Source organism: Psittacula echo, assembly GCF_963264785.1.
Source record: "Psittacula echo genome assembly, chromosome: 6".
NCBI lineage: Eukaryota > Metazoa > Chordata > Aves > Psittaciformes > Psittacidae > Psittacula > Psittacula echo.
The window spans coordinates 7,396,013-7,414,048 of NC_137743.1; the positions used below are offsets into that span (position 1 = coordinate 7,396,013).

Here is an 18,036-nt window from a genome sequence, read left to right on the forward strand (position 1 = left end):
TACTTGTAAATTGAGCAAATTTAGTTTGGGCATAATTGAGAAACAATAATTACAGAATCCCACAATGCCGTTTTTTTACAATCACTATTCACAGTAAGCTCAGAACGAAAGAGCCCAAAACAAAAAGAAACTTTTTCCCAAGCTGTGAACATAGAATTTCATGCTTCCATAGCAAAAGTTGCTTGCCGATTTATCAAACCCTGGGGAAAAACCAGAGATGGGACTATAGCTATCGCTATGAACTGTGATTTGATTATAACACAGTAAAAAAATGACATTATTTTTTATAATTGCTGAGATCAATGATTTCAGAATGCTCTTAGGATGTCAAGAGAACGGCCTCTCGAAGGAGGCTTATGGTGGTTGTGCAGCGTGTGGGCTGTAGTCCTAGAGACGTGTTTTCTGTAAGCTATTACCAGTAATCAAACAAGGTGGTAACTTTAGGCATGTGTTATTGGGAGGAAATTTAAACTGAAGAACAAATGCTGTCATGAATCTCAATACACCAAACATGCAACTCCCCCGACTGTATGTATTGATAATTTTACAGTATTTTCTTTAGAGGTATTACATGGTTCTCGACAGTGAATTATAGGTACAGCAGTGAGAGCCTGCATCTGCTCAGGCTCACCTTGGGCTGGAAGCGCTGGCAGGAAACCCTGCGGGGCTCAGCGCGGCCACCGAGCTCCCACCTTGCTTAGCAGACAGTCTGATGTGAAAAATGTTATATGCAATCTCAGCACCTGTTTTGTCCTTGAGATGCAGTATATTTCCACATATCACTTCAGAATATGAGTAAGACTATTCATGGGGTTTAGGTTTTTATTGGAGGAATATTTTGCTTAATAGTTTTTTCATTTTTTGTAAGTGTATTTGAATAGCTTCATGTAAAATAAGCAGATGTGCTCTATTGTAATTGCAGTTACAATGTCTGCAGTATTATGGAAATGATTGCAGGGGTTTTTTTTAGCCAAAAAAGAAAAAAAAGAGTCTGTATTGCCAGTGATTTATATTTCTTATTTTCAAACTTAACTTTATGTAGTCAGAACTTCTGCTCTTCTTTTAAGCTGCTGCTATGAAAAAGCGTCCTCAAACTTGGTTCACAGAAACTATAAAGTCATTCAGGGCAATGAAAGATCTTGCTTTTTTAACCTTTCAGACAGTCACTCAGTTGAGCAGTCAGGCTGTATTATTCTATATCTTGTCTAACATGAGGAAACAGTCCCAAAAGAAAGATATCCCAAATTAACGCCACACTTCGTTAAATAGAGACATTCTTGGTTTTCACCAAGCTAATTCGATCCAGTTCAGTTAACCCATTTTTTTTGTATTCGGATCACGAAAGGCAGCCATGAATGAAGCAAGTTCATCATGTGTTTGACACATCAGTGTGAAACAAAAAGGCAGGCTGGGGGGGAGGGTTCCTGCCTTTAGCTTTTTAGACAATACCCGATGAAAGAGGCCCCTCATTCAAAACTGGTCTCCAGCAAACTGCTGCGGATCACTGTTACAAACAGGTATAATGGGAATTAGCCAGAACTTGATTCAGACACCTCTTGATTTCTAGTTGTGACTGTTTGTGTAATCCAGTCTTTATCTGATATCTTCAGTCCAGCAGATGGTTCATGGCACTTGTCTATGAGCAAAAGGCTGCCTGCTTTGGAAATGAAAAGTTATATATAGATAAAAAAAATTAAAATAATAAATTACAATGTAAACAACATTTTTTTTTTTAAACAGAAAAAAATTGGGTTATCCATTTTACCTAATTGACATTTATAAATTGTATCACTTCCACTTTTACACAATATAGAATCATAGAATCATAGAATAGTTAGGGTTGGAAAGGACCTTAAGATCATCCAGTTCCAACCATGTATATGGCTTATGGCTTATAAATTCAGATAACAGTGATGAGCAGTCATAAAATGCATGTTCTTCACTTGAAGCTACCTTTAAAATAAATTTTAAAAGGATAGACATATATTTGTAATTCTTTGCATTATTCTCAGTCAACAAACATCACCCTTGACAGGCAGTACCTGCAGTCTAAGCTAGATAGTAGACTCTGTGAGGCAACAGAATGACATCTGCATGATGCTACTAAGGACATAGTATTTGTGAACCATACCCAAGTTCTGAGCACATTTTCAGAGGGTTAGTTTTCTTTCCAGTCTTGCTGTATCACGCACATGAGAACAGAGGCACTGATTTTTGAAGGTATTTGCTAATAGTTAGACCAACCTGAGAGACAAGGGGACTGTTTTGTAGGCCTGACACTGAGACAGTGCTGCCTTGATCAATATCAACTGCACTTTTGTAGCTGAAGAACAAAAGAATCTGAACATGACAACATCATGAAATAGCTTTGCTATTTGGATACGTGAGAAAATCACCACGTTTATAAAATAATACATTATTTATTTAATTTTAAGTCTGAAACAAATGTTGCTATAGAAGATGGCCTTTCAGCTCTGATTTAAGCTGGTGATCTCATTGGAATTTCTAAAGGACCTTTCACGTCTAGCAGCTGCTATGAAAGCTGGGAATACATGTTAGCATGCAGGGTTTTGTTGGTTTTTAACAGTCTCATCCCAGGGACCTGTTTCCAGAACCTTTCATTTACAGTATCACTTTCTGCTTTGAAGCTCAAGGTAAGTCTAGTGAGAAGAGAAGAAATAGGGAAGCACAATCTGTAATATCCTTTCGTGTGTTTCTTAATTATTCAAATTTTATTGCAAAAAGAATATGAAAAATACAAAAAATTATGAACAAAGAATATATTCAAATTTCCATTATTTCTGAGTATTTTCCTGTTTTTCCTAAGTTCAACAAATCAAGAAAACAAATCATATTAAATATTTTATAGCTGTATGCTGAATTGAGCAGTGTCTGCTAGTAGATGCTTTGGTCTGATAAGCATGCAATGCTAATATTTGGGGTTTTGTTTTTCTCCCACAGTTTTAATGTGAATCCTTCTGGCATTGAGGACCTCAGGAAAACAATGGTGAGTTCTGAAATGTTATGAAAAGCCATCAGTAAATGCCAACTAACTGGTGCTTGACAGTTCTTGTTTAACCTCTTACAAGGAAATGTTAGGGTTCTTGGTTTTCTTTTGACATGTCCAGAAAATCTAATTAGAAAATAACAAGCTTAATACAAATTTGGAAATAAAGAAGAGTTTTTCACCAGATATGCACTGTACTTCTGGTATGATGATGTAGAGAAGGGGAAAATTAGATCTTTGCACAGAAAATAAGAAGAAAACTATTGTTTTGGGGTATTTCAGGTGACTCTGGAGAAATAATAGTCAGGAACTCTGCATTTGACAGTGATGTATTAATTGTCGTAACAGGACATTCCTATCACTGTAGTCAGAGACTTGAGGACAGTCTTTAGATGGCAAATCAAAATGGATGTAATGAACTGATATATGATGGGATTAATAATACAAATGATTAATTAACAGCCTCTCAGCGCTACAAATAGAAATACAAGACGTTATTATTCAAAATACTCTTTTGACTCTAAAAGTACCCAGAATATAATGTGTACTAAGAAAAGACCAGAAAAATCCACAGATATCCCATACAGTGTCTTTGTTTGAAGGAAAATGTGGTTTTACTAGAATTCGTTCTGTGAATAGATGAAATCTTTAAAACTGGGTTTGTTTTCAATCTTTAAAATATATAGAAAACAAGTTTCACAAGCAAATATGGCTTTGTACTGTTTGCTTTTGCTGGTTTATGTGCATGATTTGTAATAACATTTGATGTTATTGTAAATGCCCGAGTTTTTATAATGTAAGTAAGTGGTGGGAGATGTCACAGTATACGAAGGCTGCCTTTGATCAGATAGTAAACTGAATTCTACCAGGCAGTTACTTAATCTCTGACAAAAAGCGACATCAAAAAATTGATTTAACTTAGCAGCTATTGTCTCTAAAGTAACCATAATTACAGTTTCTATGTGCTTGCAAATGTACTACTGCACATCATGTGATTTATTGCTGGTAAAAACATCGGTTTAATTCTTTTAAGAAATAAGATGTGAATTGTTTTATTTAAAGGATTTAAAGGTGATAAAAGAAATCCTTGATGATTTTTCCTTTGGAATACCAGCTATCCTGAATGTCAGTTGTAGGATTATGAGGTGGTGCTCATTTAATACGAAATACAAATTAGGTGGAGAAGAAACAATATCTCAACCGTAGTTTTGAATGAAACCATTTGATTATTATTTTTTTAATATTCAAGATTGCTTTCTAAGGTGTTTGAAGTCATTTATTATTAGGTTCTGCAATAATAGCCCTCACCAAGTTGTTATATTTCTTCCTTGTGCATCACATTTAGTAATTATGTTTGTATGTCTTCTACTCTGGTGCCAACACCTGTCTCTGAAAGCAGTGTTTAAATGGGAGCAGTAACCAGTTGAAAGGGCAGCGTGAGCTCTTTAAGGCCTAATTAAGAACTGAAAGGAAGATGAAATAAGTAGGACAAAAGATGTGAAAGTAGCTTAGATGATATTCCCAGAGCAGAATTCCTCATTAGAACAATAAAGAGATGATCAGAGATTGCCAGGCCTTCATTTTATCCAACTCCATTTCCTCTGGCTGTCAGTACGTACCCCCGTAGTATTCTGTAGCTGAGACAATCGTTCTTTGCATAGATTCGTTATTTAAAATCCTTTTTTCCTTAATAATGCATTGTAAGATTAATGTTTTGTATTAAAATTGTAGTATCTGGCTTTGTAAAGATGTTCCTTACACATTTAAGTATCACTTACTTGTTTAAACAGAACATCTAAATTCTTCTTAATTTGAACAATATTTATTTCTAGGTACTAACATTCTTTAACTAGAATTTTCTTGTGTAATTAATGTGATAGGTTATTCCCCCTATTATTATATAGGTTATTCTATTCAGGGCATGGGTATGACAAAATGAAGCATACGGACTGCACACAATTTTACAGTAAACTTTATATAATATTTAAAGTCATCATTGTATCTTAATTTATGTTCCTTTGCCAAATCAGAAAATGAGGCAAACCCTATAGTTTAGACATGGAAGTGTTAACGATGTCTTTTCCAATGTGTACAAAAATCTAATGCCATAAAGAGACAATTCTACTTCCTTCTTGTAGAAGAAAATGTATTAAAAATATAATGACCACAAAGTGAATTTATTTTCTCTTCAGTACTTGTTGGAAGTCAATTACTGACCAATTTATAAATTTCATTATTAGCTATTTTAATAAAGTGGGAATTATTAATCACAATCTTGCAACTTAGTACGTTTACAATACTGAATACACATACATAAACGTGACATTGCATATCTCAAATGTAGTGAGAAACCCTTAAAAGCACAGATATTTGAGAGCTACTATTAGAATATGAGTGATGGAGAGAGGCTGATTGATCTGTCGTACTTCAGCCTATTTGCAGTTCACCATCACTTTTAATTAGGTTTATTTGAAAACTTTGGCCACCTGCGTTTTTTAATGATTCGACATATGCCAATGTGCAAATATGGAGCTACTGTATGGAAAGAAGAGGAATGAAGCATGAAAAAAGAATGAATATAACTTTATTATGTGGTGTGCTTCCTAGCTGTGAAAGCTTTATTGTTTTTAATGACAAGTTTCTACTGGAAACAAAAGCTATCTTACGTTCTTCTTCCGCCCTGTTAAGGGAGCAGGATTTTAGAGGTGAGATTAAAGGTTCCATATCTTTTAAATGTCTCCATTTCTGAATCAGATAAAATTTACTGCTTAGCATGTCTAACAGTGCTACTACTTTGACTCTCCCAACTTTTTTCTCAGTTACAAATTTCCAAATTTTTCATAATATGGTTATTTCGGGTCAGAGCTAATTCTCTTGGCACAGAATAAGACATTCAAATTTATCTAGCCCTTTGTTAAGGCCACAGATTTGTCCATCTCTGCTAATACCTGCGCTTTCGAGTCATCAGAACTCATTACAGAAACGGTTCTGTTTTCCCTACTGCTCGATTCTGGGTCCCTCCTGATTTAAAGCAAGCAAGCAGGCAAGCAAGGTCTTTTAGTAGTACACATTTCTGTCTTAAGTGCTCTGATGCAAATAAGATGCAGCCTTTTAGTTTCACCTCAAGTTTAAAATTGAAAGTTTTATTACATGAATCAGAGGCCAAGTCGTGGAGAACCACTGATGACAGAAAATAGAATATGAAAGACAGATGAGGGCTGATGTCCTTTAGAGCTAAGTTTTGCTATGATACGCTCAAAAGGCAAGAACTTAGAGAAGTTACAGCAGGATGTGAATTCTCAGGGCTCTTTCTCTGGTCCTTCTATGGTTAACTACATAGTGGTTTCCCAAAATGGACCTGCTTACTGTTCCTGTGGTTACTGCTTTTACGGTCATTAGCTGTGTATACACCTCATAAAACAGTGGGGTTTTGAGATGATGGTGTGGGAAAACTTACAGCCAACTGGGAAAGCTATCTCCAGTTATCTGCTCCAGTGGAGTTACTGGAGGGAAAGCTATAGAGCAAATGGAGGTATGTTGTCAAGAAGTTGCTTCTGTCAAGAGGTGCACATGGGAAACATATGAAAAGCATGAATTTGTTCAAAACACTGACCCATGTAATAAAACCTGGTGTTTTTTCACACTTATCTGTAGGATGGAAATCCTTTCGACGCCACTGCAGGATACCGTAACCTTACTTACGAAGAGGTTTTGCAGGAGCTGGTGAAACATAAAGAGCAACTTAAGAAGAAGGACACCCATATTCGTGAACTTGAGGATTACATTGATAATCTTCTTGTACGAGTAATGGAAGAAACACCTAGTATTCTCAGAGTGCCATATGAACCTTCCCGAAAAGCTGGCAAATTTTCCAAAAGCTAAGATAGTGAGACCTGATGGTACTTTCTGCTGAATGCATTATGTGAAGGAAATCACACTTTACCATTCTGTCTTCTCTTCATTCCTTTTCTCCTGAGAAGTTCCAGGAATCAGGGGAGGACGGGCCTATGGCGTGGGGTTCTTTGTTTTTTACTCTAAACACTAGCAGGGCCTGCCAAAAGTAATATTCTGTTACATGACCTAACTAACTTTTCTTTAATTATTATTATTTTTGAAAACACCTTTAGGTACAGAATGCTTACAGTGGAGTTAATAATACACATTAAATATGTCCATGCAGTTTATATAGTAGCTTAGTGTTCACCATGTGGCAGTTACAACTGGGAAGCCTGTCTGTTATGAATGTTTTCTTGAGTGATTCTTGGTATTATGCAAATATATCAATTCTGATATTACAGCATGCCATCAAGACTGCTGTTTTCAAGCCAGTGTAGTATGGTTTACTAAGACCTAAGTGCAGTTTGTTGCAATGGAATGTAGTTTGCTCTACATGTATTAGAGGAGAACGGTGATGCACAATCTTTGCAGATTAAATGCTGTATTCTATACAATGTGCTTTTTGTATAACAATGTGAAATATACCATGCCATTCCAGTAATGGCACCTGCTGGAATCAGTTATTTTACACTTAAATGCTGGATGTTGTGTGTAATGATTGAACTTTGGTAGTGAGCTCATGACATGAAGTTGTTTTGAGGATCTTTTTGTATGAAGTTATTGCATGCCTTTTTATATGTTAAAGTACTTTGAACAGTGTTAATAGAGTTGGAGGGAGAACTGAAGAAAAGTATGAAGTAAAGATATGAATACTTTGTTCAGTTAAAGACTACTACGGTGAAAATGTAGGAGAAATGAACAGACTGACTTAAATAGACATGATAATTCAAAAAACATGGAACTGACTCAATTTAAGGTTGAGTTTTACATGATATATATCTGTCTTGGGTTTTTTAATCTTATGACAATGAAGTATATGCCCTTAGAAATAGGCTATGTTGCTTAAACATGTATAGAGTACCTAAAAAGGCTTTTCATTTAAAAACACCCCTCTATCCCTTGTAAGTACTTCTAAAAGTCAGTTTTCATTGAGGCAAATGAAAGAAGAATGTAGTAAATGTCTTCCTGATCATTTAATAATTGTTTGCAAAATGACATATGAAAAAGGTATCTGTTATTCAATAAATTGGCAAAATATAGTGCTGAATGTATAATGGGAGAATACTGTAGGAGAAAAATCCTCACAATACTAAGATAAATAGATCTTAATTTTGATTTTTCTTCCTAAGAGCCTCAGTTGGATTGTCTGTTGCTGTGAAGGAGTAAGATGATATTAAAAATGTACAGAGAATAGTTTAGATTTAGATGCAGGAAAACTGACTGTCTTCTCCTCCTCCTCCTCTTTTTCTACACTTGATCCGTTTTGTTTTGTGTTTTTTTCCTTATAGCACCATGTAATGGCTGTTACTGAAGAGGAAAAATAGCTTGAAATGAAATTCCATTTTTTTTCTTGTAAAAGACCTAAATACTTTGTCATTTTTAAAACTGCAGAAATTAGTAATGTCTTGAATATATTATCTGGAAAAGTTAAAGAAGTTCTACCTGGATGAATTTGATGCTGGTAGTATTGTATGACAGTACAGAATTATTCTTACAAGAGAAAGACTTCTTTGTAGAATTGTTCTCAGATTTCATTTACTTATTTTTAGCCTTTTTCTTCTTTTCTTCTTCTTCTTTATATTCTTTATTTTAGCAGCTACCTCCCATCCTCCTAGTCACGTGTTCCTAAAATGTATGCAGTTTGAGTGTTCCCAACTCACCATTGGGATCCCTTAGCATAGATTGTTGTGCCTGGATAGAGCCTGAGTTACTCAAGGCCTACCTAATTGTAGTGCTCTGCATTTAGATGTTTGTAGGACAGAAATGGGCCTGCTTCGTTAGGTAGTCTCTCTTTTGACAGCCTAAGGATTTATCAAGTTCGGTACCTCATGAGCCACCTGAATGTTCTTTTGACCCACTTAAGATCTAAATGACTGTAAATTTGTTGTAATATATTTGAAGTGCCAAAGGTTATGTACTAAGTTATGGTACGTTTACAGTTGGAAGTTAGGTTTTGCACTCTATTAGATTTCAATTTCCTAAGTACACCAAGATGTATTTCAGTTACTCAGTATTTCCATAAAAATTCTTAAACATTTTCAAATGTTTGGCCAAAGCAAGTGGTTTTCTCATATTGTTAGTGGGGAAGTGTTGCGCAATTGTTTTGAATTCCACAGTCATTTTCAAACTCACTGGTATGAGACCATCTGTAGTATCTACAATGATTAAATCACACACCCCAATGGGGTTTAACAAGTGGACTAGCCAGAGAATATGCTCCAGTGACTTTCTCACTTGCAAGCCAACTTATATTTATTAAAATGAAACTCTACTATATTTAGCACCTCAGAAATGACTCCTTTTAGAATGTAAATGTAGAATATCAAACTGCATAATTGACTAAGAGCAGATCATTTGACATATTTGCATACCAACAACGATAAGCAGATTAAAGGTAGCGAAAAGATCAATTTTTGTGCATTAGTGAAGAAATTTAGTGAAGCTTTGAATGTGCTATCTAGTCTTTATCTGATCTGTACATGAATAAAAGCACCTTTTGTTTCTAACAGTTTGTCGAGAAAGCGGGGAATGACAAACACAATTTAGGCAAAGGTAGAGTTCCTACAAGAGGCAGAATGGGACATTTACAACTCTGAAAGATTACAGAGTTCTACCTGAAGATATAGGCTGCTTTTGGAGCAATTCTGGAAAGATTCTATACACGTCATTTTCTGCTTAGAAAGAAAATTTTATCATTTTTCTATATTTTGAGGTTATTTTTGGAAAGCACCTTCACCCCACATGTATTTTTTGAACCACACAGCTTTCAGATGAAAACATTTCACACAGAATAATTGATACGTTGAAAATGAAGTTCTACTTCTCCCATAGGATAAAATTTTAAGCTTTCTTGCAGATCATTTTAAAACCATAGTAACTTGCCACTTACAGGCAGTCTTTCTTGCCCTTGAAAATATAGGGATGAAAATTTTGGTCATGTCCATATTAGTTGGGTTTTTTCTCTCAAAAATTACTGTAAGACTTCATCCATGCACACACTAGATTTGAAATTATCCTTTTAAACAGCTCTGCTCATAGCCATGTATTATACTTACTTTAAGGAACAAACATGAAGGTCATACTGTAATGTTGTAAGTAACAAATTGAAACTTTCTGCCATTCAAGACGGATGTTTCATATTTACATATGTTACCTCTTGCTGCTGTATATTGTGTTTAGCTTGGTTTTCCACCTACTAATGAATGTAGCATTCTCCCTAGATTATGCATAACTACATTTATTGCTGTTGGCTCTGTATCAAGATCTATTTGTAATTTTCCAGCTGTGAAAATGTTGCCTTGCATTTAGAAAGGTTTTGTGATTCGGGGACCTAATGAAAATCATGTTCATTAGGTACTAGGCTGCATTTCTTTCTGTACAGGATGCCCTTTTTTAGATGCGTCTTAAAACAAACAGAACTGCTGTCTTAATATGTTTACTGCTGCACTGGATGTTGATTTACACTTCCAGCTTTCAAGAAAAATTATTGTCGTATGTCAAGTATGTCAAGTAAGCTCATGCTTTTTTGCTTTTTATGTATCCATTACTGTTGTAGATATGATAGAGGCAGTAGCTGTGGGCTTTTAAAACGCTGATATTTAAAGCATGTTGACTAACTTCCTCTCTTTGAAGTACATGGTGAAGGATTATAGTGCTGCTGTGTTGATGATGGTAGATTTAAGGGTCTGTCAGCACTTTCGGTATGAAACCCTATTTTCAGGGATTTATAACTTCTAAATGTAAATACGGTCACTGGAAGTATTTAATATGCAATAGGTAGCACTTTAATCTGTTAATGAAGGATTTTGAGGTTTGTTTCTGTTGAAGAAGTCGCAGTCTCCTCCAGCATGGTGGGCATTTGCTTTATCTTTCATAATTTGTACATTGAAGAAGCCACTGTATATTACAAATGACAGACCCATTCCTATTCATCTTAGAAGCTTCCAGATGTCTTGTATTACAGTGTACTATAAAAAGCTGAAGATCCAGGTTATATAGGAAGCCTGTAAAAGATATGAACATTACTTATAACTTAAGGGTTGATTTCGTCTTGTGCAATCAATGGTAGTTTGTCTACATTTAATAATGGTACAGAATCACAACTGTATGCACATGTGAGAAGTATAAACTTAGAATGCATGAAAAACTTTATTTTTGTTTCATTAGTGCAACTTCAACTCCTTTAATTTCATTAAAATGTTATCTTAATGTTTTATTTTCTGTCCATTAAATATTGCATGTCTAACACTAATAAAGCACCACAGTGCACTACCGACGTATTTCTTGAACTGTGATGTTAATCTGTGTAATGCAAAGCGTGTAATTCCCAAGCTCAGCTTAAGTATGTGTTTGTAGGAACTGTGCTGTTAAGACTCTCAGACCAGAGAGAGGTGTATTTCCTTAAGGACAGCTCTAAAGGAATATCATTATATATTTGCAGGGTAGCCATTAAGGTAAATCTCTTCAGTAGTGTCAAAACTTACAATTAGTGGGAAAAAAAGCATGTTCTTAAGTATGTTTGGTTTTATATGACAGCTGCAGTCCCTGTAAATGCACCGTTCCTGCGATTGTGTGGTTGTGTGCGTAGTACTAGGAGATCTTTAGCACTGCAGACCAGAACTGCATTTAGCATGAGGACAAACACTGTGCACATTTGGATAGGGCAGACATGACGCATATTTCTCTTCAGGCTTGACAGAATAAAACCCAGCTAGAATGACAGAAAACTGGAGCATTCTCCCCCACTTCCCTGTCCCATAGCTAGTTTTTCAATGTCCCTGCAACCTTTTCCCCTTTTCTTGAGGAAAAAAAAAGGTTTTGCCTATCTTCTTTTCCTCTTCCTTGAGGCAGCAATACAGCAAAGTCTATCCTGTGACAATGGCAGGTTTTCTGGATCCTAAGGAGATATGAAGACTGGTCCTGGATCAGAAGAACGTTGTGAGGAGTTCACCCAGTAACTTGGAGGCTTGCACTTCGCTGGGATGAGATTCCTTTCCTCACAGTTAACTTGCTCCATGACTAGGTCCTTTGTACAAATATGGACTAGGTTTAGAAAGGGTTCTTCTCTTGGAGGTATCCATGAAATACAGTCGTTATGGGAAATAGGAGGGAATTTTGAGATGTATATGGACTTACACGCACTTTGTTATGCAGGTCTCCATCAGCTGTTTCACCCATGTCTCATTGATTTTGGGACTGTTCTGTTGGCTGAGTATATGAGGAATGAGGATAGAGGAGCAGACAGGTTTCTGAAAGCACTGTGCTGCCTATTAAATACCAGTTTCCGTCTGTAATTCACATCTGGTAACTAATCTCATTCCTATGCCCATTTGAAAATGAAGCCAGTGCAATTTCCCTACCTCAGAGGCATAATGTTTGTTAGTTGATACCAACCCTAATTCTGTTGACAGGGTAAGAGACCAGCTTGATTAAACAGCTTCCAATTTCCCCTGTGTGGAGTTGGGTTTTGAGTTTTCATATTTAATATCTCAACCTCCTAATAAAGGTTTCCAAGGATATTTTGAATATAGTTTATCAGTTAAAGAGCTATTGAAATATTGAAATATAAACTAGGTGGATCATTAAGGACCATTCTCTCTCCAGTTGCATTTATTAAAGTCAATTCTTTATGGAACCATGCAGAGTAAAAATCAGGATTTCACTTTTTTTTATGTTTTTATGGGAGTGTTGTGCAAGCTCTGGCTGAGGCTCGCTTGGGATACGTTGCCCTTTTGTGTAATACTGGGCACATTAGTAAAGTTATAAATAATGATGATGAAAAAGAAATCCTGTCTTTTATCTGCATTAATAAATGTTGGATTATTTTGTAATAATGTCATTTTATGATAGAAAGGAATAAGATTGCCCGCTACAGGAAGCTGTTTTCTCTTGTCTTTACTACTTACTAAGTAAACATAGAAGGCTACCACAGTAAGTACAGCCCAATTTGAAAACCTTGTTGCATTGTATGTATAAAGTTTATATATGGTAACAGTATATTCAGTGCTGGAAGCCAATGGCTATTACATGGAGATTAATGCAAACTATAAAATTATCATTTATTATTCTTTTTACAGCATTTAGCAATGTAGATCAGTCTTTGATAAATAGATGATGACTTAGGCTAGGAAAGTGCCCTCCGTGGCTAAACACTGACATGTTTATACTTTAAAAGTAAGCAGCTTTAAAAGGTTTTAAGGACATGCAACATTTTAATCCAAATATTAAAAAGGAGGCAGAATTTCATGGGGTGGTCTTTCGTTTCAGCCTTAATATTATCTGCTGTGTGATACAGAGTAGAAGCAAGGTTGGAGAGGTTCCACTGTTGGGAAAACCACCAAGTTAGTAGGGCTAGGTTTCAGATTTTAAGGGATCTGTTTGCCCAGCAGGTTCTTTTAGTAACAGGGACCAGTTAACACAGCATCCATCACTAGCAAGATCAGTGCCAGGGTGAAAACCTCCCCAAAAGTGGGAGTTTGATGGAAGGAGTAGTTCCTGAGGTGTTAGATGTGAGGCAAGGGCACACTGCTTTGGCCAGCTGTCACCTCTGCTTTTTTAGTCTCTTGGACACTAGTTTTAACTTTAGGGGTTAAACAAACCACTTTCCTGTGGAAGTTAAGAAATGGCTTAGGAAATTCAGTGTATGCAACACGTGGCTGGCCAGACTGCCTTTGTTGTTACTTGAGGGATGTGTCTGGCTCCAGGTCTCATGGAGTCTAACAAATAAAACCACCAAAATGTGTCATATCACCGTCTCTAAATGATTCATTCGGGGCCTTCTTAGGTGATGAATGTCTCCTTCTCCGATAACTTGCTGCTTACATTATGAATTCCCTGAAAATTGACTCCCTGGGACATCTTTACAGGAGACATCAAGGGTCTCCATTTAAATTTAATGAATATTATGTAATTTGTCAAGGACTTATACAATGCATTAAGAAAATTTGCCTTTTTGAGGCCAGAGCTTTGTCAAAATAATGGCAGCTTAATGGCATCCTTTAAAAGCAGCTGCTGACTCTCCAGCTATGAGTATTTTCTATTTCCTAACAAAGTGTTTTCCCCCGTAAAGCAGCTTATTTCATTAACTTATAATTCATAGCTTAAATATGCTTATATTTTGCTAATTGTAGATTACTTAGTAGTTGTTTTTAAGGAACACTGAATCACACATGCAAAATGTCCTGTTTTTTTAAAAGGAAAGTCTGGCCTTTTGCATAGCAACTGCATTTGGACAAGCTTTTTTCAATGCACTATTTTAAAGATGTTCTTATGTGCTATTTTAATCTAAATCATTAAATATGTATAACAAGAAACAATTGAAAGTGTTCATGTAATTTGTAGTTTTAATTCAGTTATACATATGTGGTCCAATATTTTATAGTTGTGATTCAAAAGCTACCACTGTCACATATTTTAAGTTGGAAGGTGATACTGTGAGATCCCAAATTGTTCTTTTCCAAGGTATACAGAGCCAAAGTATTTGACATCCTCTTTTGTGTGTTACAGAAGTTAAAAACGAGCTCTGGGAGGATTAAGGTTTTCCTAAAAACCTATACAAAGCTTTCTGTTGAGCTACAGGGCCATTAGATGTGGGTACGTAGCCTCAGGCACTCCGTTATCCAACAGGCTAGCATCAAATTTGCTTTATTTCTTTATAAACCAGAGGACAAGAGAATAGGAATCAGTTTACAACAGGTGCTAGGTACTGCTCTGTTGGACCCAGGAAAAAAGTGATGCTTTGTAAGCTGTGATCTTGACTTCTTGGTATGTGTGAAGTATATTGAGTATATTCTATGATTCTACAAATACCCGGCTTATGTTTTTCCAGGATCAGATACAGAAAATTCCCTATTTTCTTATATTTTCACAGTTAAAAACTTGTATAAATAACCCTTTATTGTTAAGGGCCAGATTATTATTGGTTATAATAGATGTAGCAGTTCACTTGATTAAAGTTAACTGCCATTTGAGATGTTCTTCTAATTGACCTCTTCATAATCCACGCACAGAATACTGTGAAAGAGTGTGAATTTTAACTTAATGAGACTAAATGAAAGAAATATCCGGCAGCAGTGGGGAGAAATAGAATAATCCTAAATCAGAAGAATTGTGTGATTTGAATTAATATTCAGTCGGTAGATACTGCAGAGTATTTTTTCTGGCAAGTATTTTTATTACATCTGTCCAGTATAATTGCTTTGGAAAACTCCTTTGTGTTTGATAGTATAAACTTTGCTAGCTCTTTATAAACCAAATACTAAATGAAGGACTTGTGCTTAACCTTTGTTTCATCAGACATGATTTCAGACAGTTGTAGCAGCATTTTCTTGCTGGAGTTGATCATGACAGGGTTATATTTACTAATGGGGTCTTAGCTATTCTTTTATCTGTGTCTGGATTTTCTATGTAGTTTTTAAGTTCTGAACAATTAACCACAGTCTATTTAGAGCATTAGTTAAAACTTGTTCCAGTTCTCTTCATTCTTACGCACGTCGATGTGCTAAACTACTCCAGAAACCAGCTTAGCTCTCACCATATTTGGAGGCTGTTCTTCTTCTTTGCTCTTGGACTGTTTTGGATGGGGACTTACATCCAAAGTAAGAAATGAAATATGTGATGAGAGATGACTGCCAAAACTGGGATGAAAGCAAGTTTCTGAAGGGCTCATTGGAAAACTATCTTGAACTTCAGAGGCATGACTCAAAGCCACAGTCTAAATAGAACAAACCATAGTGAAATGAACATCAAGGTGAGAATAGATTTCTTGAATATAGGGGGAGGAGGGTTGTCCCCTTAAGACCAATCACTTTAGTCTTAGGGGAAAGGAAGCAAATAAGCAGATAAATTCCCAGCTACATATCAGTCAGGATGGGTTGGTCAGGGTGTTCTTCATCTGCAAGCCCACAAACCTTTGCAGTTCCTGTTTGGTTTTACTACCTAAAAGTATAGTAGCCAAAGAGCATTCAAAATAAAAGGTAACATTTGTTGGTGATATTGTGTGGGACATCATTAACTTGTTTGAAAAGTTGCCTGGTTTGGAGATGTGTTCTGTTCACTTAACAGTGTCTTCCTCATCTAACTTAAAAATATGAGAACATTCAGCCAGTTCATTTGAATAAGGAGGAGACCACATTTTTCCCTGTATCCTAAAGAAACGTGCAGACTTGCAGAAGACTACTGCTGTACCCGAGGGAATAGCCGTACTTTGCGGTTGAATGTGTGTGCTTAACAAAACAGCTGATATTGGAGAAAAAAGAGTTATTCTGTGAAAAACCTAAGCTTCTCTCTCAATGCCCCAGGTTTTTAAGGTGTTCAGAAATAGTAGGTGAAAAGCATTCAGTAATGATGGTCTTCGGCAATGGGAGTTGTGGGTTTAGTTGAAAAAGATAAATGTTAATTTTAGAAAGAGAGGAAGTGAGACAGTTTTTAGGTAGCTGCTGTATTGATTGATGAAATACTAATATATAAGGTGGTTGTAGAAGGGAACATCATCTCTCTCAAAATACAAAAGGTAACGAATAAGCTTGTTGAGTTTTCCTGTGGTAAGCATGAAAAGCAATAACTACTTCTTTACAGGAGGCAATAACTGACTAGCATCACACTTCAGGAGTGTGTTGGATGCTGTGAACACAAACAGTAACAGATTTCTCAGCTTTTCCTACTGTCTGGGAAAAAGTGCATGAATTGCCCCCCAAAATAAATTGCTTGAATTAAAAGCTTCTGATTTTATTTATTTATTTCTTGCCCAGAAGATAATCAGCAGAAACACAAAATATTGCATCTGTTACTTCTTCGTTTGATTCCTCCTTTGACTCGTCTTTGAAAGAAAATTTATTAGTCTGACTAAAGCCTAATGGAGTCAATGCCTTGTTCAAAGACTGACATATAAATGAAGAGTGATGCAGTTCTAAAGGGCAGATATGAGGCCAGTAGAGTTCTTTTTACTGTTCAGATGTTTCCATGAAATGCTGATTGTCTGGCAGGAGCGCTTTTTGTGATGTCCTAGGAAACATCCTTCCTTCCATAAATCCCTTTACAAACTAGCTGTTGTTAGAGCTTGGGAAGAGCTACTAGCATGATACTGGCCAGCTGAAATAACCACTCACTGCAACACCAAATGCAAAGTGATGCTTTTCCTGAAGTGTTTTAGAAGTCAATGTTTTCTCATTAGAGCACTTTAAGAGATACTGAGGGATACGATCATCACATTATGAAATTCCCAGGATTTCATCTTTCTCTCCTTGCTAACCTCAGACTGGCACTTGGACAGCTGAGTCAGTGTCTGAAAACCTTTGAGCAAGCTGGTTGTAGCCCTTGACATTTGTACAGTAGCAGATGTCAGCATGACATTTGGGTTATTGTTATCCTTTTGCAATGGTACCCAACGGCACCAGCGTATATTCTATTGGCTTGTATCTCTCAACTGCTGGATATTAATTATTTAGACCATTGGAAAACTGAACCTCCCTGCTTCCCACAGGTATAAGATGTGTTTATTTTAGATGTGGCCCTGGACTTTACCCTGTGAGAAAAGCTGGCAGCATATCTGCTAAAAACCATGAGTTTCTTGGTCTCAGACCACTTACGAGCAGCTAAACTCAGGAGGCCTACTCCTGTTTCCCTCTGGGTTTCCCTTTTTTGTCTTTAGACCCTTACCAAGTAGAAAGAAATTCTCAATAAGTGTAATCACTCGTTTTCAAACTTTGACATTAATACCAATTTTGGGCATAATACCAGGTCAAAATGAGCTTAAAAGGCTGCTGAATTCCAATATTAACTGTTATTCCAACTTTGCACTGGTTTTAATGGCTATCTTAGATCCAGGGCAGCAGACCCTTACCATGCCTGTTTTGAAAATACTAATTAGCTTTGCTGACATAGAGGAAAATTTAGGGCTGGGCATAAATCCTGGTCTTTAAGAGTGGGATATTTTGCCTTGTCTGATTAAATAATGTGTTTAGCCCAGGACTGTT

General features: G+C 36.2%; 1 protein-coding gene across 1 annotated transcript in view; it reads left to right on the forward strand.

Annotated features, from left to right (window-relative positions):
* Nucleotides 1-7,046, forward strand: part of RAB11FIP2 (RAB11 family interacting protein 2) — a 29,043-nt gene extending 21,997 nt beyond the window's left edge. Inside the window, exons 4-5 of the mRNA XM_080621644.1 lie at nucleotides 2,962-3,007; nucleotides 6,662-7,046. Coding sequence (XP_080477770.1) covers nucleotides 2,962-3,007; nucleotides 6,662-6,889 — 274 coding nt within the window. The 3' untranslated portion in view covers nucleotides 6,890-7,046. The remainder of the gene's footprint in view (nucleotides 1-2,961; nucleotides 3,008-6,661) is intronic.
* Nucleotides 7,047-18,036: the final 10,990 nt, after the last annotated feature.